Below are 24423 nucleotides of genomic sequence, written 5' to 3'. Positions count from 1 at the left end.
TAGAACCATAGAAACATTAAGGTTGGAAGGGAGTTCTAGAGATTATCTAGTCCAACCCTCCTGCACACACAGGGTCGCCTAGAGCACGTGGCACAGAGTGGCATCCAGGTGGGTTTTGAAGATCTCCAGAGAAGGAGATTCCACAACCTCTCTGGGCAGCCTGTTCCAGTGCTCTGTCACTGTTAAGAAATTTTTCCTTAAGTTCCTGTGGAACTTTTGGTGTTTCAGTTTGTGGCCATTACCTCTAGTTCTGTTGGTGGCCACCAGTGAAAAGAGGCCAGCACCATCCTCTACACCCCCTCTCTTGAGGTATTTATAGACACTGATTAGATCCCCTCTCAGCCTTCTCTTCTCCAGGCTGAACTCTCAGTCTCTCCTCATAGGGCAGATATTCCAGGCCCCTGAGCATCCTCATACCCCTGTGCTGGACTCTCCAATAGCTCCACATCCCTCTTGTACTGTGGGGCCCAGACCTGGACACAGTGCTCCAGATGTGGCCTCACCAGGGCTGAGTAGAGGGGCAGAATCCCCTCTCTTGACCTGCTGGAGATGCTGCTCTTAATGCACCCCAGGAACCCATTGGTCTTATTGGCCACAAGGGCACACTGCTGCCTCAACTTGTTGTCCACCATGATACCCAAGTCCTGCAGAGCTGCTCTCCAGAAGGTCAGTCCCCAGCCTGTACTGGTGTCTGAGGTTATTCCTCCCCAGGTGCAGGATCTTGCACTTGCCCTTGTTGAATTTCATGAGGTTTCTCCCTGCCCAGTTGTCCAGCCTGTCCAGGTCCCTCTGGATGGCAGCGCAGCCCTCTAGGGTATCAGCTACTCCTCCCAGTTTCGTATCATCAGCAAACTTGCTGAGGGAGCACTCTGTGCCTTCATCCAGGTCATTGATGAATAAATTGAACAGGACTGTCCCTGGGGGACACTGCTAGCTACAGGCCTCCAACTAGACTCAGCCCCATTTATCATCACCCTCTGAGCTCTGCCATCCAGCCAGTTGTTAATCCAGCTCAGCATCTGCTCATCTAACCCACACTGCTGGAGCTTGCCCAGGAGGATGCTGTGAGGGACAGTGTCAAAAGTCTTGCTGAAGTCCAGATATGTGTAATATCCACCACTCTCCCCTCATCTACCCAGCCATCCAGATCCATCATAGATGGATTCCATCATAGAAGGCTCTCAGGTTAGTCAAGCATGATTTCCCCTTGGTGAATCCATGCTCTTTACTCCTGAACACCTTCTTATCCTCCACGTTTGGAGACAACAGCCTGGATGAGCTGCTCCATGACTTTTCCAGGGATGGAGGTGAGGATGACTGGCCAGCAGTTGCCTGGGTCCTTCTTCTCACCGTTTTTGAAGACTGGCATGACATTGGCTTTCCTCCAGTCTTCTGACACCTCCCCCGTTCTCCAGGACCTTTCAAAGATGATTGGGAGTGGCTTAGCAATAACATCTGCCAGCTCCCACAGCACTCTCAGGTGAATCCCATCAGGGCCCATGGATTTATGGCTGTCAAGTTTCCCTAAGAGCTCTCTGACCCAATCTTCCTTTGCACAGGGAGGTAGAGGAACCTACCCTACATTTGTATTTAGGTGTCTTACAGGGCCCAGCATCCTTTCTGATCCTTCTGGAAGCCTGAGAGGGTAACTGCTATGGCAGGTCTCTTAAGGATCTCCTATGTGCTTTTATCACTATGCAGTATGCAATACTTAAAATATTAACTTGCCTTTGAACTTGCAGAGGGTTTTTTTGAATGAGCTTGGCAGTATGTATAATTAATGCTTCTTGAGCAAGTTTAAAAAAAAAATCTAGATTTTTCTCTATACAGCTGACAGGATGCGTATGCAGTGTAGTTCAGCACTGTATTTTCAGACAGAAGCAGGAAGAAACAAAGTATTAATGTTGACAGTTTAAAAAAAAAATTCCTTCCAAACTTTCTCATGCCCTGATGAGAACGGGTTGAATGTACTTGTTGCCTTCCGGGAGAACTCGTGTCATTTCCTCAAATGGGTGAAAAACCATTGCATTTTAACCCGCCACTGACCATGGAAGCAGTTTGCCTATCTCTATCCCTAAGGGAGATCATCTCTCTGTGATCTTTAGTCATCTGATTTAACTTTAGACAAGAATCATTTAAAAAGTCTGATGCAAGAAAGACACCCTTGCCTTGCCCAACAGCTATTCTGATTTGTTCCCATACTAAAATATCATTAGGATCCCCTGCCTTTAATGCATCCCTGTTGTATGAAGACTTCAGATTCCTCCTGTTTTCACTGTACAGTGATTACAAAACAGATCAAGGCTGCTTTTGTTGATGGGGGTATTTTTGTCTCCTTTATTTACAGACCCATATTATTTTATCACATCTCTCAGACCGTCTCTAATTTAAAGCCTGTCACTGGAGACTTTAGCTCTAAAGGTTAGCCACTACTTAGACTCTGAGGTCAACTTATCTTTTTTTTTTTTTTTTTTTTTTTTTCCTTCCTCCTCCTCTCATGCAAAGAAAAGTGACATGGACTGTTAGAATTACTCTGCTTACTTAGCATTTCTCTTTAGAGTTTTCCTCCTCATTTTACTCTTTTGTAGCAAAATGATGTCTATATAAAATGCACAAGTCGCTTTATTTTGCTCTGTGTAGCTGCAGAGCACTGTTAGCTGATTCAGTAGGCTCAGGCTGTATAGTAGATGGAAACCTGGATGCCATGAATGAGGCTGCTGCAAAAGGTTCCCTTTTATGAAGAGTAAGGAATTTTGAGAGCTTGGAGATTTATAAAGTTCAACCCTTCTGAGGTTTTATGTTTTGTGGCTTTTGGTCAAGTGCTAAAATGTACGTGCCAATAAGGAATTGCAGGTTTGGGATTTGCCCACTGTCACAACTAAATGTTGGATCTCCAGCATCGCATGCACAGGGACAAGATGATGATTGTGCTGTGTGTTTGCAAGATAGGGGCCATCTCCCAGGTTGAAGAAAGTTTGTGAATTACTATGTCCTGTGCTAGGGGCATAAGGACATACTTGGACTTCTGTGTGGTAGCTCTTCAGGCACTCTCAATGCAGAGTGTTTGTTAGGCTTGCTCACTCTGGCCAAACAAAGAGGCTTTGTGCCAGGTACCTCATAGAGCATGAAACTTTAGGTAGAGGAAAGGTGCTGTTGTGCTTGAAAGTTCAGTCTCCTCTTAGCTTCTTGCTTTTTGTTGTGGCACTGCTATATACAGCTGAGGAAGGGAGGAAGGGGTGCTCCCTGTGACCAGACTGGTTGGTTTCTTTAGCTGCAGTTTAGGGAAGGCCTTTACGCAAGAACAAAAAGAATGAGGCTTCCATTTCTAATTCTGGAGAACAAGAAAATCAAAAGGTATTTAAATAAGGCCCGGAGGAGTGCTTATTTGCCAGAAGTCAGGGGAAAAGTTTATATCCTTTTGTAATTTGACTTAATTGAAAGGATGTATATTTATTTTCTTGAAGTCAGCAAAAAAAATCCCGGGCTCTTAATGATGAAAGACTGCTGCCCACCCCACCCCTGTTCTTCCTTCTCCCAAGCATGAATTGCTCAAGTTTCCACTTTAAACTTGGGTGGCTCATTCATATTTCACTTAATTGTAATGTGGTATCCTCTGTTTCCCTCTCCCTTTAGCCATTTTAGCACCAAGTCTAAAAAGGAGGAGGAGAGATATAAAATGTTTCCGAAAATTACAGGAAATGTCTGTTCCTTTAGCAACGTTGCCAGGGAATTTCCAAATGTGCTTAATGCTTATGGCTGAACTTGTAGCGGCTCAGTCTTCAGTCATGAGTGGGTCTTGCTCAAAAAAATGACACTTCCAGTAAAATATGTTGAAGGGAAATAGGTGGTTTGTATCTTGTCTGGTCTTCAGAATGAGTTCCCCTAGGGCAAAATGGGTCTGGGCCTTGTTTGGTGTGTCCACCTCGGTGAGTAGACTCAGGTAGAAGACACTTCAGTTATCTACCTGAACCTCTCTAGTCCAGTATTGGGCTGCTTATGGTTGCAAGGGTTTTAAAGCCGTTACCCAAAGACAGTGAAGTAATTCCTGTATTTTTTTTTTCTTGGGAGATGACGTCAGTTTTGAGCCTGTTCGCTGACTTTCATGCTACGCTCTGCCCTCCTCGGGGTGGCTCTTCCCGCTTTGACACCCTCGGCCATGCCTGGATTGCGTCATGCGGGCCTGGCCCGGCTCGGCGGTGATGGTGACTTATGTTACAGTGACTAAGCAGAGTTGTCATCTCTTGATAGTGATGATTTGAATCTTGCTTAACTGCCTGGGGAACAGTTTGGAATTGACATTAATGTGCTTGTTTTTACTTCCCCGTATGAAGGTTATAATTTAATCTGTCTGTGCAGCAACGTGGTGCTTTGCATAGGGGCTGTACAGGTATGACTACATGCAGTCATCGGTAACGTGCAGTTTCCAGTGTTGTCTGAGGCCTATTTTCAGTCTGGGTAAAGGTGGGATCCGTAACCCAAAATGTTCTGTTTCATCAGCCTTTGCTCACTTCAAATGCAGCCATAAGCGGACTAACTTTTGGCCGACTCCTCTATCAATAGATACTGAAAACAACGTGTGAGGTCAGGTTTGCTTGAATTCGTGCACATATATCATCTGTAAATGTTAGTTAAAGATTAGCTTTCCATCAGGAGGGAGATGGGTCAAATTGTTTTCAAGGCTACTGTGCATGTGCATGTTTTTTGTGTTTTTTTTTCTGTCTTGACTCTTCAGCTTCTTCAGTTTTTTTTCTTTTTTTTTCTTTTTGTTTTATATATATCTAAACTTGAGTGGGAAAATACTTGCTGTATTTTTTTTCTTGTCTTTTAGCAAATGGGCATAATTATTTTCTGACTCCTTCCACTTGATTGAATGCTAGGATTTACAAATCTCTTCTCATCTAGATTTTCATATGTTTGAGGAAGTTTTACACTAAATGACTACACTGAAAGTGTGAAATCCATCTTCTGTTTTTTGACGTGAAATATTTTTTATTCTTTTTTCTCTTTTTTCCCCCCTGTATTTAGGTATTTCCTTCTCCTGGCCTCCATATGTGGATGACACTTTGTTCTGTTCAGCCTATTTAGAAGTTGACTTAAATGCAGGTGAGTAATTATTTTTGATATGAAACAATAATGAGTTAACATAAAAGTAATCCAGATTTTCCATTGCTTTGATTTAAAGATCATATGGAGAGAATGATCTTTAAAAAACCATTACAACTCTTCATGGTTTTCTAGTGTTGCCAGCATTAGGAAACTGCAAATGTTTTTGCTACAGATTTTTTTTTTCAAGTGGATTAGGTAAGAATTCATTCTACATGTCACACAGAGTGATATGCTGGGAATCTATATAAAAGTAAATACTTTCAAATGTAAAATCTTGTATGGGTGGAGAAGGGAGTTCTAGAATAAAGAGCTGTTAAGTATGGAGTGATGTAATGTATCAAGAGCCTATTCTAAAACTTCCCATGAGCTCACACTGTGGCAATCAGGTTTGTTTGCTATAATACGTAATTAACCTTTATTATTCCACAGTGAGTGTCAAATAGGTTGGCTTCTTGGTAAATGCAAGTAAGGATGACCTGGCTCATTGCTTCAAGTTAGTAATGGTGCACGAGTGAGATTTGCAAGAGCATTGCACATAGAGGGGTATATTGAGTAGGACACAATGGTCTTTTGGGCAGGAGAATAGGTTATCTAGTATGTGAACAGGCTATCTGTTTTTTCTAGTATCATTATTTATTACAGTAAACAGTATCAGACTGTTGTCTAAAAGGAAACTCCATCCATTCCTGCCTAGCACAGCTAACTGCATGATGATCAAAAGCATACTGAGAAATAGATGTAGAAGTAAATAAAGAGCTTAATCTAAACCAGGGCTGTATTTCTGCAGTTTGTTTGTGGAAGACTGATAAGATTTTTTTTTTCTGACCTTGTCTCCGCATGTCTTAGTTCTCAGATTGGTGAGCAGAGTGAAATTGGGTGACTTTTCTTTAGAAGAAGTAACCAGAATTAAGAAGCAATTAGTCAAGTAGAATAAAGTACAGCAGATCATGAACAGGAGACTCTCCCTCATTTCCCCCCTCCTCCCACAATGGATTATACTTGCCTTTATCATGAATGTACATTTTATAATCTAAAATATATGTAACCTAGTTTTGCAAAGCAGAGAAAATAACAGTATTCTGTTCCGGATGCATATGTAGGTCTAGAATGCAAATACACTGAAAATAGGGGAAGAAGGAGCAAGCAGTTTGATCATACAGAAAAGCATGGGAGAGCAGGGTAAAAATCTCAAAACTGTTTATCTTAAATACCATGTTCATGAAAGTGGTGCTTTCAAATAACATCAGAAGCTTTTGCTTTGCACGAGTTCCTCACTGATTTCCATCTTTGCATCAGTGTGGAGCATATGAGGGAGGGAGGAGGAAAGTCTGTTCTGCCATCCCCTATCCGACTTGAGGAAATGATGTGCTTGTGAGAATGACGATACGACACGAGTCATCAGGAAAGCCAGGAAACGCCCTCCTTTCCCTAGTCTGAGGAGGATGAACCTGATTCTTGTATCATCTTATGTACAAATGTACATCTTGTGTACAAATACCTGAGGGGATAATGTAAAGAGGATGGGGCCAAACTGTTTTTGGTGGTGGCCGGTGACAGAACAAGGGGTAATGGGTATAATTAAAGCACAGGAAGTTCCATCTCCATGTGAGGAAGGACTTCTTTACTGTGAGGGTGACAGAGCTCTGGAACAAGCTGCCCAGAGAGGTTGTGGAGTTGTCTTCTCTGGAGATCTTCCAAACCTGCCCGGATGCCACCCTGTGCCACGTGCTCTAGGTATCCCTGCTGGAGCAGGGGGGTTGAACTAGATGGTCTCTAGAGGCCCCTTCCAGCCTTAACCATTCTGTGATTCTGTGATCTTCTAAATCACAGGCATTTGTAATTTCACCCCGTGGTCTGCATAGTAGCACTAAGATAGAGGCTTCTTCTAACTTGGTCAATTTTCTTTTCGCAGATTTTACACTTTACGGTTGTTGACCTCTGGAATTTATTTGTTTTCTTGCTGAATTCGGGGAAAATTTTGCCATTTCTTACTTACTACAAATCGTATTTTGCGTACGCTCCGTAAGCACTATGCTATAACTACTGATGATGAGTAGCAACCTAAGGCAGGGATTAGCATTCTCTCTTCTTGATTGTCAGCCAGTCTCCCAGTAACTTTGGATGGCTATTATTTCAGATCTTTCTGAGGCTGGTGAGGGAATGTTTTAGGTAGGTGTTGAGTGGAGTAAGGTGGGTAGTGTGGAGTGTCTTACAGGAATCAGATTTTCTTCTGTGATCTTCAAGTTACGAGATCTCCTCTGCTGCAGGAGAGGTGAGGACCACATGCAGCTATGGTGGTGGGGCTAGTGCTGATAGTGGCACAGCTGCTGAACCACTGGCAGTTCCCAGCTCTGTTATACTAAAGCCAAATACTTCTTTGAAGGAGGTGATGTGCCAAGTTACATGCTGTCACTGCTGTTTAGGAGCTACAATCTGTATTTTAATTCAGCCCTTGGGGCTGTTCTTATTTTTTTTTATCCTTTCACTGTTGTCCACTCTGGGAGGCATCAAAGTGAACTGGATTGTGCAGAGGATACTGCTTGTCTGTATTTTTTTTTTGACTTCTTGTATGTGCATATGTTTGCCTGTTTAGCAAGTGGAAGAATGCATGATTTTTAGAATAATCTGTTTTTCAAGTGTCTCAGGATGGGTATCCAAAAGGCTCCCTTCAGACCTTCTAATGTTCAGATGCTGTGAAATATTTCTGGTGTTTTGCCACATAGCAGGGATGGATGTGGGAGCCTTGCTTTAAGGAACCTGACAAAGCAGCTGTTAGTGATGTAAGCAAAATTGCTTTGTGTTTATTACACCAAAGTTCAACTTCAAGGTTATTTTCTTACGTAAGCTAGAGATCTTTCAGAGATTGTAGCAAACTTTCTAGAAGCTCTTTGCTAGTTCCGTAAGCTGGAAGAACTGAAGCGTAATTCTGAGGGTTTTTAACGTGGATTCTTGTGAGATATACTTCTTCAGAAGTAATTTCTATAATCTGAGCCAGAGCCTGAGATGCCTAAAATCAAGATCCTCCTATGATATAAGGGAATAGCATGGACTCAAGTTGGTAGAAGTAGAAATTAAGGTTATATACAAAATGTGAATTATTTTGACTGAGGAATCAAACACAGGTATGATCTGGTACTTAGGTACCAGATTCTCCATTATGTGATTGTCTTTTCTTTTACATCCAAGTCATTTGTGGAATGGGGTAAGGATCCTTGAGGGGAAGAAAGAACCTGTAGTTCTGTGATATCATAAATATTAAAGAACCCAGTTTTGTTTGCCTGGAAGATGGCATGCAAACATATAGATAGAATTTTGGTTGTCTTGGTACTTTAAAGAACATGGAGAAACTCTAAAGATAATGGGCAGATTTAGTTTTACAGTAAATTAAAAGTTTATGTACACACACACGCACGCACACACAAAAATATATGAAGAAAAGTAGTAGCAAGCAGGGCCACAGGTTTCAATCATGCACAGTGAGGAAGAAGCCATGCGAAGCTGCATGTGGGTGACTTCATGCAGTGCTCTCGTAGCTGTGTTACGTTTTACTTTTCCCTAATGCTGATTTCGGTGTAGAACATCCTGTGGCTAAGCTGGTTTCCTAGCTTGAAGATCAGCAACATAATGGCCTCTTGGGCAAAGGGTTATATTGCATCACTTTGAAAGCTAATTGTCAAGTAGCACAGAAAGAAAAGCAATTGAAAAACTTCAGTTTTGCCTGCTTACAAACTTGGATTAGAAATGGAACACACATTTCAACACCTCATAGTAGTTGCCAAGAAAGGAAAGATACTTGAGTTAAAATCAGTGAATTTCTCAATTCCTTCATCTCTAGTTTCCACCTAAAGCAGCGGGCTGCTAATTTCTCTTGGGTAGGTGGGCTCCAAGGAAGAGTCTGAAAGCAGCAGGAGAAAACAAAACAAAAACTTTGTGGAATGCCTTTTTTTTTTTTTTTTTTTTACAGAAATGATCCACGTGAGGAGGGGAGGAACAAAATGTTTATCATTCACAATAACTGGAGATTATATTACTGTGAAATTTACTTTCCTGTCATGTGCAGAATGCTTTCATAAACTTAGTGTTGTGTTAGTACATAGTTAAATATTAAAGTAATGGTAATATTTGAAAGGGTTCTCACTGGTAGCCCACTTGTATGTCATTAAGAAACTTGTTCTTTCTCAACCACAATGTATGACTGGTTTGAGTTCTTTTGATGATCTCCTAGAAGAAACTTTTTTCATAAGAGAACAAAGGTCCAGGCAGCAAACAGAGGAGTTTGGAAGCTGTGAAATGTCCCAAAGTTAAAGTTGCAAATTAAATGTTACTATTATTTAGCTGCCTCTTATTTTAAAATTCTGTATTTTCTTGCTTCTCAGCTGATTTATTTTACTGTTGTTACTTGGACTTTAAGTCAGCAATTTACCCATCAAAACAGACTGTCAGTTCATGAACACACTGTCTAGCTCATAGAAGAGCCGAAGCCAATTCCCACTCTAGCCACTGGAAAAGTTTTCATTGATTTCAGTTGGCTTGGTATGTGGCAGCCTTTGCAAAAAGAGGAGTCAAAATTCATGGTGGACCATGTTAAGAGAAATAAACAATGCATTTTTCCTTTCTCTCACTGAAAGATATTCAACACGAACTATAAAGTTTTGACTTTTTTTCCATTATGTAACGATAAAATCTTTTGATACCTCCTAGCCTGTCTGCAGAGAGCCTGAGGATTGGGTACAATCACTGCCATTTGAGGCGAAACTTAGCCGCCTGTTAGGCTACATATCTAGGTGTAGAGGGCATATTCTTAATAGATTTGGTTAAAGACTGATATGTTGTTGTTTCTAATTTAAAGCAATATGTACTTCAGTACTATGTGTTTCCGTTTGGACAGGCTAAAAAACATGGTGGCTGCTAGCTGTACACCACAGTTCAGACAACCAGATTTTATTAACCCATTCTATCAACCCAATGGCTATTTGTATGAAACCTGGCATTCGTCTTGTGTTATTACTGAAACTCTGTTTTCTTCAGAACATGGAACAAGTTTGTTTTAATTTTGTTTTCTGAATTTTTTTAAGACTAATTGTTTCTGTTAAAGTGAGGCATATACTTTTTAAAATGAATTTAATTTATGGCTTTGTATATGTAAGTTTGTATAATTCATCTAATGAATAGAACACCTGCTGACCTGGGATTTCCAATTGCTAAACACAAGTGACTTGTTGCTGCAATAGGACTTTTAGTAAGTGATTTATAGATTAGCTGGAAGAGTTTTTCTAGTACCTAGAGGGTCAGGATGCATGCACTATTGCTGAGCAGAGTAGAGAAATGCTTCAATTCTTCTCACATTTGTAACTGAACCAATTACTCAGCATTGCAAGTAAAATATATGTTTTTTCAGATGAACCCTTTTACTGAATAGTTAAGGGTTATATGTGTTTTTTTTTTTGTTGTTGTTTTTTTTTTTTTTTCCTCCCCAACAGCTTTTAAGTATGTAACTTAAAACAGCTTCATCTTTGTACTTGAATGGCTGTTAAGTGTTCAGGAGGCTTGCTCTGTTTTGCTCATGTTTTAACTACCTTAAAGAAGAGTGTCAATCAACTGGACTTCTTTTTGTCACTCCTTTCCATACCAGCCTGCTTCAGTGGTCTGACAGTTGAGCTATTGCTTTGTACCATGCAATAAAAAGTGGAGGCAAGAAGATTGCTTGGGTTATAGGTTTAGATGGCACAGGCCAGAACTGACCAAGGCATTGCTTGAGTGTATATTTGGCTTCATACAAGAGGTGTGCTTCATAGTTTTGCTCACCTGAAATCACTTTCCAAGCAGGAAAAGGGGCCACTGTGAAACGTGAGCTTGAGAATGTGGCTCCTTGCTGAGGCAGCTTCATCGAGTGCTGCTCTGAGCCCTGACCGCTTGTCTATAAGCAGCATGCCACGTTAAGCAGGAGAGGGCCTCATTAAGCTTTCTCCTTCGGCACGCAGACACTAACTCGAATTCTGCCTTGGTTGAATAACAGTGCTCAGAAGGCTCTTTTGCTGGAGCCCATCACCAGGGCAGTTGAATGTGGAGCCCGTACTTGTTGCCGAGTTGTTCTCTGCAGCCTTATGGGGACTGCTGCAAGTATGCATGACTGAGCCAAGAGAACAAGTTTTGAGCAGTGGGAGCAAAGCATCTTTGACTCGTGATTCCTGTTGGATCTATAGCTGAAGCAGTAAATGTACTAAATTGCAGCTAGACTTCCTGGGGATGGAGCCCTATGGTGGTTCCTTTCTCAGGAGTGTTCCTCTAGAGATGTCTTCCATGCTGTCACTCTCTAATTTGACTGAAGGATAGTTTGCTTCTGGTATTATTTAGCATGAAAAGTGTAATGCCCCTCATATAACTGTCCTGGGTGGGCCAGGCTATGCATTTTGTAGTGTGTACGAGGCCCTGGTTTCATATCTGGTGATTAATCCAAATGAAATGTTTTTGCTCTGATGTAGCATCTTGTTCTTCTGGTTTTCTTCGATTGTGCTCCCAAAAGAGGGAGGTGGATATAAGATTTGTCTTTTGCTTTTGTGCAGTGTCAGTTCCCAGACATGCAGTGCTGCTTTATGAAATACTTTTCAAGTCATTAAATTTTTAAAAAAGTATCCTAACAAATTTTATAACTTTTTACTAATGCTGGCAGAGTGCAGAAACACATCCAATTAGTTTTGCTATTGAGAAGAATGCCATGATTTAGGGCAGTATCTCTTAATTATGTTCTAACAAAGTCTTGTGAAGAGGCAGAGTTAGTAGCAACAAAAGTCTGCAATTAAGACAGGGTATGTTGCCTGAAATCCAAGATAATTGTACAGGCAGGACTGTTGGAATAGATTCAGAGATTGTAGTTGCAAAAATTATCTCTTAGTCTTTCAGAATACCCATCAAAGGTGGGAAACTTGTCAGGGATATATTTATTTTATGGTACGGAGCACTGCGCGCGTAGTCACAAAGTTGCATATTTTGTGCTGCAAACTTTGACAGCCTCATCTGGTTCATGTTTTTGTCTTTCCCTTCTTCCAGGCTCTTAGTCCGGTGCAAAGCTGATGGGTGGGAGCAAAGGTAAAGAATGATGTAATGCAGTGGCAGCCAGAAAGCATCTTTTGTTTGAATTGTGAAATGGCCACTCCATAGTCATCTCCTGATGAATCAGATGTGAGGCGCTGCTTTGTGGAGCAAACCCTTTGTAACGGCACATGGACTGGAAGCAGGAGGAGACATTCAGCTGAAGAGCTCTTTCTGAAAATGGGCTTAACTTTTCTTTTGCCAGTCACTACCAGCATGACCTCATACACTTCTCGTACAATGGTGTGGCTAAGCCTTTGAGTACACAGCCATTACATCATCGCAGCAAATTAGAGAGGGAGGGGGCAAAAGAAGCCTCATTGTTGTCATGGCCGATGAGATGATCAGGACGCAGCTCATTGTTGCTGAGAAGTTGGTGGCTTTGCTAGAGAGCGGTACAGAAAAATTTCTCCTCATCGATAGCCGCCCCTTTGTGGAATACAATACGTCCCACATCTTGGATGCCATCAACATCAACTGCTCCAAGCTGATGAAGCGGAGGCTGCAGCAGGACAAAGTTTTGATTACAGAGCTCATTCAGCATTCAGCAAAACACAAGGTAGGAGTCATTTTCCTGTTATTTCATGCATTTGTTTTAAAGAGTGTCTGGAGAGCAATTTGTAATGATTTCCCTTAGGTAATTTGTTTTAAGAGAGAAAATTGCCGGATTTTTTTACCTGATGTAAGAGGCTGTCAGTTACTAGAAGGTTTATCTTTAGCATTCTTTGTCAAATAAGAGAGAGCAGCTACAGAGTAAGGTGTTGGGACTTTGAAATTACCCGGGCAGATCTTTGTTTGCGAGCCTTGTAAAGCACAGTCCCTTATATGTATGGAATTAATGCACTCAACATTCACCTTCTAAACTTTGAAGGAGTTTTAGGGGTCTGCAGTAGCAGGGATCATTCTGTAAGTGGTCATACAGTTTGGAAAGAAACTGGTAGCTCTATCAGTTCTGGCTGCTCTTTACTGTTTAAAATGCTTCTCATGTGAATAGCTTTGGTGGGGGTGGTTGTTTTCTTGTTTTGTAAGTGTTGCTAGTGAAAAGAAAATAACCAAATTCTTTAAACTTATCTGTGACTATTTTTAGTCAATTAATAGTTGGTTTTTAATGTCTTTAGATGACAAAAGTAATCTGCACATGGTACCTCTGCATTCAAAGGTTAAAAATACAGCCATTTGATTATTATCTGAACATACATTATACATACTTTTACAGATGGCTCAAGTACATATGGTTCTAGGTAGTTTAAGGTTCTCTTTAAACAAAAAGCTTAGAAGCAGAAACTGAAAGTGGACTTTCTTTTAACAGTTTAGGTTAGGGCAGGGGAACTAGCCCAAAGTAGTGACTTTTAAAAGTGATGTTACCCAATGACTGAAATGTACAGAGTACACTTCAACTTGGATCAGATAACAAGTTTTAAACTCTCAAAGGAATTAAAATTATTTGAGAGTATTAAGTATAAAATAAAAGCTGTTTTGCATGTAGCTAGGTAAGAAATACAGATTTCTAGAATATGATATAGAAACAGGTAGGAGCCCTTGGCCTGACTTCATGCAGCTGATAATGTGCTTCTAATCATCCTCCTCCTTCCTACCTTATTTTCAATGACTTGTATTTCAGATTGAAATTGATTGCAAGCAGGAAGTGGTGGTGTATGACCAAAGCTCTAAAGATGTGACCTCTCTCTCACCTGACTGCTTTCTTACTGTGCTTCTGGGCAAACTGGAGAAGAATTTCAGCTCTGTGTATCTGCTTTCAGGTATGATGTACCAAAAAAAAAAAATCTCTAAAAAGAAAGTGCTTTCGATATAATTGATGTGTACAAAACTTTGCAAAAAATGTTGGTGTAACTCTTGAGTTGTAGCTTACTTTTTCATTTGTTCTTTTATGGATATAGTTACATTCATAATACATACCACGGGTAGGAATTATATCTTACAGGGGACATTTTACACCTTTAGCGCTGTGTAAATGGAAACCGATCACTCCGTTTTTCTTTAGATGCATAGGTTTGCTGTTTTAGGGTTAAAAATCCTGTTAAGTGTAGTACTGTGCTCTTAAGCTTTATGAATACCAGGAATTGTTGCATACTCTAACAATAACAAAAACGATTCCCCCATACTTAAAGAAGCTATTTTGTATAATTACCTAAAGTTCATTTTTTTTTATGATACTCTATTTAGGACCTTCCCCATAGTCACACTTTTTTTTTTTTTTTTTTTCTTTGAATACCAGGTCAAAGCATCATTAGAAATTTAAGTTCTTGTAATATAGGATTTGTTAATGAGCGTTTTTGTTGTTTCTTCTGTCACAGAACAGTAGACTCAGTGCTCCTGAGAGGGAACAAGGAGGGGTGTGAAGTAAATCCAGAGCAGAAAGGCGAGGGGATGACGCATAGAAGTAGGAAATCATTGCAGTGACTGATTCAGTGATCTAAGGAAGCATGCACGTGTCTGACAACTGTGCGGAAAATCTCGCTGTCAAGAACTGAATGTCCAAAAAGGAGACAGAGGAGTCCTAAAACTTTGTTCGAATAAAGGGAGAGTCCACCGGGCATATCCCTGTGGGGTCTCTCAAATTGCTGGGGGATGCAGCCCCCCTTTTATCCTAATTTCCCGACCGAGGGACGCCCTCTCCTTTTCCCCATTGGCCAAGGTACTCAGAAGTTACAGCCTTCCTGGCCCACCTACACCAAACTCCGGCCTCCCGCCATCTGTTCTCACCTGAGCTCACCAACTCCTTTGTCCCCCTTGCTGAAGAATGTGGGGGAATTGCCCTATTTTCCTCCTTTGTAAAGGCTCCATCTCCTTGCAGATGGCTCTTTTTGTCCCATTCCCTCATGGCTACGCTCAGTCTCCCCTCCCTTTGTCCTGCTCTTCAGCCAAACTGTGGAGAAACCCCCTTATTGATGAATACAGAAACTTGAGCATTCTGCTCACAACTATTAAAACTACAGTCAGAGATGATGAGAAGAAGGGAAGTAACTTCAGAGAGATGCATCATTTCATCAGGAGAATTTCACTGAATTTTTAGGGACTTCAAATGAAGTGGCTTCAAAGGGAAGTGGTAGAGGTGGTTGTGTTACTGGGAGAATTTTCACAACTATTTTGAACGTGAGTGCAGTGAAGAAAAAAATAAAGAAAAGATTGCTGCGCATAGGTTATTTCATGCTGATATAAGCCATAGTTTTATAAAGTTTATAAAACTTACTATATATATAGCAAGCATATAGGCTAAACTATGGTAGGTAGGATTTTAATATGGCTGTGTTTGGTGCTTCTTTCTTTGCTATATTGGTAAGAGTTATGCTTGTGGACCGTAGACTGCAATCTAGGATGAAGTAGCTCTTCTTTCATTTGAGGTACGAAGTAAACATATAGTCTCTTGGCACAGTAAATACCGACTGAAAAAGTGATGAAATGTGTGATTAGTTCTCTATTAAAATTAAACTCTTATTTCATTATATTGTTATTTCATTTGAAAAAAAAAAAAAAACAGACGAATCAAAAAGAAATTCATGCCTCTTAAATGCTTTTATTGATCAGATGCCTGACTGATCTTCCTGATCTGCCCTGAGGGATGTTTGTGTGTGTGGTGGGGTTTTTTTCTTTTCTTTTCTTTTTTTTCTTTCTTTTCTTTTTTTTTTTAAATACCCTGGAGCAGATAGATCATAGCTCTTTGTGGTAATACAGACTATTTGCAGTTCCTTTTTCATGGTGGGAAGAGAAGCAGTCCTCTATAACTAAGATTTGGATCTCATGGAGGAGAGAGAAAGCCTGAGTAAGGCCAAGCAGAGGAGGGTAGCACAAATCTTCCCTCCCAGAATTGCCAGGGAAACATCATCCTTGGGAGGAGTTGGAAGAAAAAGGTTGCTCAATTTGTCAATGCTGCTGCTTTTCTGCAGTTTTAAGATTGGCTTATAGGAATCATGGCTTCGGTCCTCTTTTAGCTCCACTGGACTGCATGAAGATCATGTTCATAGTGTCACCATCCTCAGATTTAGGAGGGGGATAGTATCAGAAATGGAATATACCGCACTTCTGCATCATCTCGGCAAGCACCAGTTGTGTACCTCCTAATGGATGCTGGGAGAAAGTGTTACAGATTTTTTTTTCTTATATCTGTATATGGCAGTTGCCTGTTCAAGCCAAAATTGCAACTTAAAAACCCTATAAGATAAAAGTGCATATTAGCTAGCTGAGATTAATTTAGCCATGTGCAGATGGAGGATTAAGTAAGGTGTTAGCATAAGATAATGTGTTTAAAAACTCTCCTATAGAAAGGAAAATATTTACTTTCATATGTCAAATGCATTTCTCTTGACAGAGATTAGAGTTGAGAATTTTATCTTTTTTTGTTAAATAGCTAGGAATGGGGCAATTTCTGAACGCAAAAACAACTGCTAGTAACAGAAGAGAAATACAAGTGTTTACTCTTGTAAACAAAGACAGTGTTTACTCTTAAACTGTCATAGGTAAGTGTTTATTTCATGAAATACAGCCAGCTAAAATGAATTGTATTAAAGTAATTGGCATCAGCTATGCTCCTTCCACTTTGTAGTGTTTCCTTCTCTTATAATTCACTTCCTTCCTTATGTGAGAAAATTCTTTTTCACAATTCTTTTGGTTTTATTACATCTGTTAAAGAACTAGCTACTTAAAGAAGCAACCTCACAGAGGTGATAAATACATCTGCTGTTCTGTCACCAGTTGCAGTCTCAGCAGTGTTATTTTTCTTGCTTGTGTCTTGATTAAGGAGAAAAATCTTCATCTTCTTTTCTTGGAGTCATGTGGGGAGGGCCATCATGCAAGATTTTGACATATAAAACATTTCTTGGAGTTTGTTGATGTGCGACTATGGAAAATGAGATAAAATGTGTTGTCTCAGCAAGCTGATGGCAAACTCTCGTAAACATTTATGGCTCATAATGAGAGTAGGGGTCAATGCACTGAGCAGAAAGAGAAAAAAAACTTTGGATTTGAATATTCCCTAAGCCACTCAATGTGGTTTACTTAAAACAGTGACCTTAAATAAATGTTTTGGTATAGGAAAATATTTTTTGTTGAGATAGAATAAACAGCAATTAACAAATATCTGAAATTCCTGTATCTGTTCTTGCTGCTTCCTGGTATTACTGGGCATTTTGTGAGTTTTGTGGAGTTTTGTGTTGTTTTAATTACTGAGGTTGTGCACAAAGGTTTGCTCTAACCTGAATGTTGTTTTTCAGTGAGGTTACTAATGTAAAGACCTCAGAGGAACCCTTACCAATTAGTTTAAGCTTTTGATCTAACCTCATAGAAATACTTATAATCTGGTGGGGAATGTTCTCAGGAATTTAAGTATTTGTTTTGATTCTTAATTTTTAACGGTGTGCAAAATGCTGAAATGTGGGTACTGAAGGCTAATCCCCCTCTCATTTCCGTCATTCTGCTTACCCCACTCAGTTACACAAGCACAAGGGTTTGTCTTAAACCATTCTCTTCCACTATTTTGAGAATTAGATTTAGATCTAAAAAATATTTTTAAATTAGGTTTTTAGTTTGTTTTGTATGGGCGTGGGTGCTTTTTTTAAATTTGTGATGTGTCTGCTTGGTTTACAGAAACAGGAGATGCTACTGACGTTCTTGCTTAATGCCACAATATTATCAAGGCAGTAAATAGCAAGAGTCTTATTTAAATTATGTTCCGCTATGCCACTGGAAGTTACTCATTGTCTGCGTTACTAGTGCACTTATTTATCCCTACTTTTCCTGTTAATCAGACTTGTTCTTATAAGCTGGATATCCTCGCAATGGTTACCTTTCAAATGTTGCCTCTGATGTAGTGAAGGGTTATATTATGCTTTCTGTGCGGAGAAATCCTGCGAAATGGAAGGATTTCTGAAAAAGCAAGTAGATATCCTTACCTGTCACTCTATCCAACCTGAGTTTAAAAACTGCAATAGCCTAATAGAGAGACACGCTATTGGCAATGGACTGAAACCAAAGGCAGAATACTTCTTCTCATATGGACATGGAGCAATGGTAAATGTCTAAGGAGGATTAGATAAACATCCGAGTTGTGTAATGTAGGGTCATAGAAACAGTTTGAACTCTTTGTAAGAATTTCTTAAAGTACTGCAAAATATGGAGCGTGTTTTGCCAGCAAATAATAAAGGACACATTTTTCTTGTTTTGTCAGTCACTGAATTGCCACTTAGACTTAGTATAACTGGGTATTCAATGCCACTGAGAACAGTCAGTTGTTGTTGAGGAAGGGGAGTAAAATATACTAGAAGTTTTTGTGAGCTTCTAGAAGTCCCTGTACAATTTGACCGTCCGATGCTATACTCTGTTATGAATTTGTATGCAGTTGTGTTGTAATGACCCATGTCTTTCATCAAATAGTATGGGCCTGGTCTGTAGATGGAATCAGGGTTGGGTATACTTGCATCTTGTCTGTAGAAAACTTGTAGAAAGCAGTGTCCAAACACTGTTGGAAACAAAGGTGCCTTTCTTCAATGGGTGAAGCAAAGACTACTGGATAAGAAAGAGTGATCTTTCCTGCTCAGGTCTAATGACAGCTGTCTTGAAGAAATGGAAATGGAGCATAAACTACATAGTACACAGGTCAGCTCAACAGTTCTCAGGGTCGCTAATGGGGAAGTACAGTTCTTCTAGGTGGCTAGCATAAAACCTTCATTTGATTTGCAAGAACACTAAACACTGAAGTCAGTGAAGTTTTACAGAACCACCCTAAAGCCTTTTTTTGGGTGCAGTCATCATGGTCATGCAGTCACGGTGACTGTATTACCGGTGAGTTGTCACCTAATCTCTGCTGCACTTCTGCCTATGAGATATGAGCGATAATATGATGTAATGGGTTTCATCTTCTCAAGGTCTCAGAGCTCTCATTGAGCACAAAGGTACTGTGATAAGCAGAAAGACATAAATTATTAATTTCATATTCAGTGATAAATGCAGGTGACATACAGTAGACAATAAATGAAGTCTTTAACTGAGTAAGGATGGAAAACATAAAAAGCGAACAGGATGAGTTCTAGAGACCATGGCAAAAAATGGCCAAGCCACTACTTCCTTCTGTCCCAACCCTCACCTAGTAGAGAGTACTTGCAAAATGGAAAACTCACATGGAGGATAGAAAGAAGGAAATAAGCTGAAGAATTCTTCTACCAACTTATTTATGTTGGGATTTCTCTTAATTATATTTGAAACCATCTCTGTTCAAAGGACTCTTAAAAATATGTGCATCTCGAGAGTATGTTTGCCATTGTGTTGTCTCTACTTGCTCAAAGCAAAGCTAGATTACAAAAAAGTCCTATTGCGAGGAGCCACAGGGTGAAATTTTAAGAATATACTCTCCATGAGTGGATCTGGGCATTTCCACCTACCTTTGACATGAACAGGATTGTGGAACTTGAGATTTTCCCTACTTCTGCTTTCCCTAATTCCAAAGGCTAGTGTGTGCTGAAAGATGGCATGAGTTAGCTGTTTGTGCTGCCTGATAATTTCCTGTCTAACACCTTTTTATTTTGTTTTCTCCCTTATCCACCTCCACTTTTTAATGTTGGAGATGAACCTTAATAACCTTTGGTTGTGGCTGACTAAAGTTCTCTGCATTCTCTGTGTACAAGTATTTTGAGATCACCTCAGGGAGAAGAGCACATCTCCAAGCGGTGGTAGTTGATTACAATTTATTTGTGAGTTAGAGTTATTGAGTTAGCAGTAATTTGCTAGTTTAAATAATAAGAAATAAGCTATCAAAATATTCTACCAGTGCTCAGAGGGAGGAGGACAGTTGCATAACAATGCTGGTTTCCCTGATAATCTGAATGTGGACAGTGTTACCAGCAAGTCTGAAAGGAGAAAAAGTAAAAGCTTTGCATAGTGGCTGCAAGTCCTCCAAGTGATCTTGTAGCCTGTGGAGTTGAGCCTGTTACAGAAGGGCAAGGAAGGAGTTTTGCTTTGAAACTCCCTCTGTGAAAGCCTCCCTTTCTGTCAGCCTTGGTGAAAGAGAGCCTAGAAAAACTAGTACCCGTGGCTACAGCTGGCGCAGTGCGAATATCCTCCCACTCTTTGTACTTAGAGTGAGGTTTTGAGTGTTCATCTAGTGCCATGATTGTTTTAAGCACTTGAAAAATTGGAGAGGATGCTTTATTACTTTCATATGTGAATCCACTTGCTGCCTTCTGAGAGAAAGCAAAGTTTGACGAGTGTGATGCTCTCATAATACTTCTCCAACCAAAGAATAACTTTTGAACTTTGCTTTTGTTTTGGATACTTCTAGATGCTTATGAAACTTAATTGACTGGAATTATGACGAAGATATATATATATTTTTTTCTTTAGAGGCAGAAAGGGCAAGCGAATAACCAGGATGTTCTCTTTGCTTGCGTTTAGGTGACTCTTATTTGTAGAGGCCACTATTGCAATGAGGCTTGATCGATTCTCTTTTTTTCTTCTTTTCTTTATTTCTTCTTTCTTTTCCCCCTTGTTCCCTCCCTTGTTTGCCTAACTTCTCTATTAACCTTGTCTTAACCACAGACTGTAAGCTCTGCAGGGCAAGGAACTTGCTTTGCTCCCGTGCCACTTACTGAACGCTGCCGTAGTAAAGCCAGAGCTTTTGGGCTGAGCGGCGAGTCGCGGTGGCCGCGCTGAGAGGGGACGGGAGGCGAGCGCCAGGGGAGGCGCACGCTGCCTGCCGCAATGGCAGCAAGCCCAGGCGGGCTCTGCAGCCTGAGCTTGTGTAATGGAAAATGGCAAGCGGCCCTGTTCTGCGGAGCTGGAATGCATGAATTGTAACGGCCTGGGTAGGTCTGCAGCTCATTTAAACAGTCGAAACGTTGCGGATTCATAAAAACGCCCGTCGGGAAGCTTGCGGCCCTCCTGTGCTACAGCTGAGGGGAAAGTCTGTACTGCAGCTCCTAGATGCACATTTTATTGTGTCTCGGCAGAAAACGTGCAGTGGGAATATGATTGTGAAAGTGCAACAAAGCCACAGAATAGTGTCTGCTCCGAGACAAACATTAATGTTAGTGTTTTGTGTATCTTCTGTCTTTGTTGTAGTGTATTGTAAATTCAATTTTTGCATAGTTTTTGGTAATGATAGACAGGTTGTATGCCAGGCACTGATAAGCCTGTACAGTAACAAGTTCCCAATTGCTGGGAGCCAAGGTGGAGCTAAACATTAATGTGCTCCATTACGTTCCTTTAGTGAATACAGAAGGTTTGGTAAGGTTTACTTAAATGTACAGGCAGGACCTAAACTTTATGCCATAGAGCTAGTTGGAAATTTTGCAGGGTTTTGTTTGCTACTGGGATGCCAGTATGCTGTTCGTTAGTATATAGGCTATATAAAATGCATGAGTAATTGGTACCCTTAATGAAGAACTTAATTCTGGATTAAAAGCAGGAAGGGGTGAATCTTCTGTCAAACAAGCTTCAAAGTCTTCCTCAAAGTCTTCTACAATACTTTTCTAGTATATGCATGTCTTCTATGCCTTTTTGACTCATCACTTGGGTCCTAGACTCTTTCTACTCCCTGTCTCTGCTCTAAAATAATTGTGTTTGATGCTGACTTAACACTGATGAACTGTCAGACAATTAGGTCTTGTGGGAAAAGGAGTGGTCACTACTAGTCTGTTTTCAAGAAGAATTAATTGAGAGGAAAAGTAATTTCTCTCTTTGGCCTTTTCTAAATAGTCAGAATCCAAAGAGGAAGCAAAAAAGCGAAAGAAATTGATTTGAATGGCAATTAAGAAATGCCAGTTGGCAATGCCCAGTGTCCTGTGGATGACCAGTGTGTATGGACTTCTCTAGCAGCCTTTGTGGGTTGTGGCAAAACATACTCACTGTCTCTTCCATCTCCATCAGCAGCAAGAGGAGGAATTCTTGATGCATCTTCTGAGGCACACAGATCTGCAGGGCCAGCTGGATCGATTGGGACATTGTACAAAACACATTCATATGCTTATTTCAGCCTGCAAGTTTTGAGGAAGCTGTCTGAGTTGTCATGCTGTCTCTCTGTCTGCTGTCACCCACAAAGATTTGTAATCTTGTTGCTCAGTGTGGGTAAGGTTTGACCAAAGGAGTAACAAAATAAAATATGGTGGAAGTTCTGGCAAGTCCAGTGAAAGTAAGCGTTGGTACAGTGGAGATCCTCAAATTAGTGTGTCTCCATGAAAAATATTTCCAGGCTGATCTGAGCAGAGCAGTGGTGCTGTGTAGGCCTCAGCACTAGAAAAAGCCATTTCGACCTCACTCTAGCAGCCATTGGAGATTCCTGACCATGAGGCCGCCTCCAGTGTGATTTTTAAGTTCTGCTACCTCTGGAGTTAGTGGGCTTACCCTAAGCAAGGGTATTTTTACAAGCACAAAGATGCTGCTGTAGTCTTTACAGTGTGTCTCCATTGGTTTGAGAAGGTGGCAAAGTGCCTTATCTTGGTGTCCAACCTGTTTCCTTGTCTTTCTGAATCTCTTCTCTTTTCCCCTCTTTCTTGGCTTTGCTGCAGGTGCTTGACATGAAAGGCAGTTGTGTGGAGCTGTCTTCAGAGCCTCGTTTGACAGGCTCATAGGAAACTGACAGCTCTTCACATCACTTCATGTATTTTCTCAGCTTTCTTGTATTTGAAGTTGTATTTCATGGCTGCCTTTAAAAAGAAATGCTTTCAGGACAAATGCAATTTAAGTTAGTTCTTAGAAATGGAAGCAGTGCTGCTGGGATCTGTACAGGCACGAAGCTCTTTTATAGGAGTTGCATCCACATTTGGACAATTGTACTAGGAAAAAAAAAAGTTACACCTAATAGGAAGGGCCCCAATTCTCATATTTACCTTTCACTGCAGAGTTGTAGGGACATCAGCTGTCAGGGCATGAATTTCATGCCCTATCTCAATCCACCTTATCTGTGAAGTGTAGTCAAGTATCTACTCTTTTTTGTGCTTTGTCAATATGCACTTATTTGAGTTGTAAGAGAACAGCTAGCGTTAGGCAATTAAAGAGAAAACTTAGGGGTGCAGAGCTCTGAAAATATTTGAGAGTGCTAAGGAATTACAGGGTGGGCTGTTGCAATAGTAAGTTTATAAGGAATTTTAAAGGGATACTAGGATTGTCTAGCGATCAGTTTGTTCATATTTTAGAAGTACATGAAAATAGGATAAATATGTCTATGAGGGAACTGCTGTTATGCTAAACTTACATGCAAAGAAAAAAAAAAAAAAAAAAAGGCCCTAAGGCCATAAAGGCTGAAGACAATCTCAGAAGGACAGTAAGAGCAGATGATGACAGGCTGCTCTCTGCCCAGCACCCTGCAGAGGAGAAGGTGGAGAGCAGGCGAGCAAAGGAGTCCTGGGCTGGTGCATGGGCGGATGTCTGCAGGATGGGAGCAGGAATGTTCTTCTCCAAAAGCAGATGAAGTTTCCCAGGGCCAGACCTAAGAACCTCAAACTGAAGATGGACGACTTGTGCTCATGCGAGGAAAGACAGTATGTTGAGTGTGAATGAAGACCAACATTTGCATTTTGAAAATGGTATTTTTGTAGATTGGAGTTTCTGCTTAACTTTTGTATTCTTCCTCATACTAGATCTATATCACAAGTATTTGCATTTCCATAAGCCAGGGAAAAATGCTTTCATTTCTTAATCCAGAATCTCATCGGATATTTTCTGAAATCGTCATGTTTTATTGTTATTGGTTACATCTTTAGCATGCCCTGAACCCTCTGAAAGAAATATAAAGAGCAAAAGCAGGGGAGGGGAAAAATAAACCAGAAGAACATGGGATGGGCATAAGAAATATCAATTTTATATCCTGTTAGAGTGTTATTTATCTTGAATGGTTTACTGAGTGTTGGACATAACCAGAAAAACAGTATTTGCACTTTGTAGTTCTCTATGAAGTGTTCAGATCAAGGATTAAGGGCTTAAGCAGCCTTTTATTTGCAAAACCTCTCCAGTAGTTCATAGAGCTACTGGCCCCAAAACTATAGCATGGTGGTTGACAGCATCATGCAATACTCCAAGCCTGTTCCCATATAAAATAAAACAGATGAGCTAAAGTAATTTTTGTGGCTCTCTATTAATATTATTTCTCTTTATTAATTTAGAAATTGCCTCTGCTGGTGGTTAAACTAAATAGCCCTAAGGATCTACATCTGCAAGGATTCAGTTCCCCTAATGAAACATAGCTGTTCCCAAGTCAACAAAATTTCTTTGGCTGTCATTTGTTGC

General features: G+C 40.5%; 1 protein-coding gene across 1 annotated transcript in view; it reads left to right on the top strand.

Annotated features, from left to right (window-relative positions):
- The first annotated feature begins 4987 nt into the window (after nt 1-4987).
- DUSP16 (dual specificity phosphatase 16) overlaps nt 4988-24423 on the top strand; it is a 34827-nt gene continuing 15391 nt past the window's right edge. The window contains exons 1-3 of the mRNA XM_010214949.2: nt 4988-5103; nt 12154-12754; nt 13817-13955. Of these exons, the coding sequence (XP_010213251.2) occupies nt 12524-12754; nt 13817-13955 (370 nt within the window). The 5' untranslated portion in view covers nt 4988-5103; nt 12154-12523. The remainder of the gene's footprint in view (nt 5104-12153; nt 12755-13816; nt 13956-24423) is intronic.

Source organism: Tinamus guttatus, unplaced genomic scaffold (assembly GCF_059628265.1).
Source record: "Tinamus guttatus ecotype Peru unplaced genomic scaffold, ASM5962826v1 Tinamus_guttatus_pri_ptg000749l, whole genome shotgun sequence".
Classification (NCBI taxonomy): Eukaryota; Metazoa; Chordata; class Aves; order Tinamiformes; family Tinamidae; genus Tinamus; species Tinamus guttatus.
This window is presented reverse-complemented; position numbering and strand designations above follow the sequence as displayed.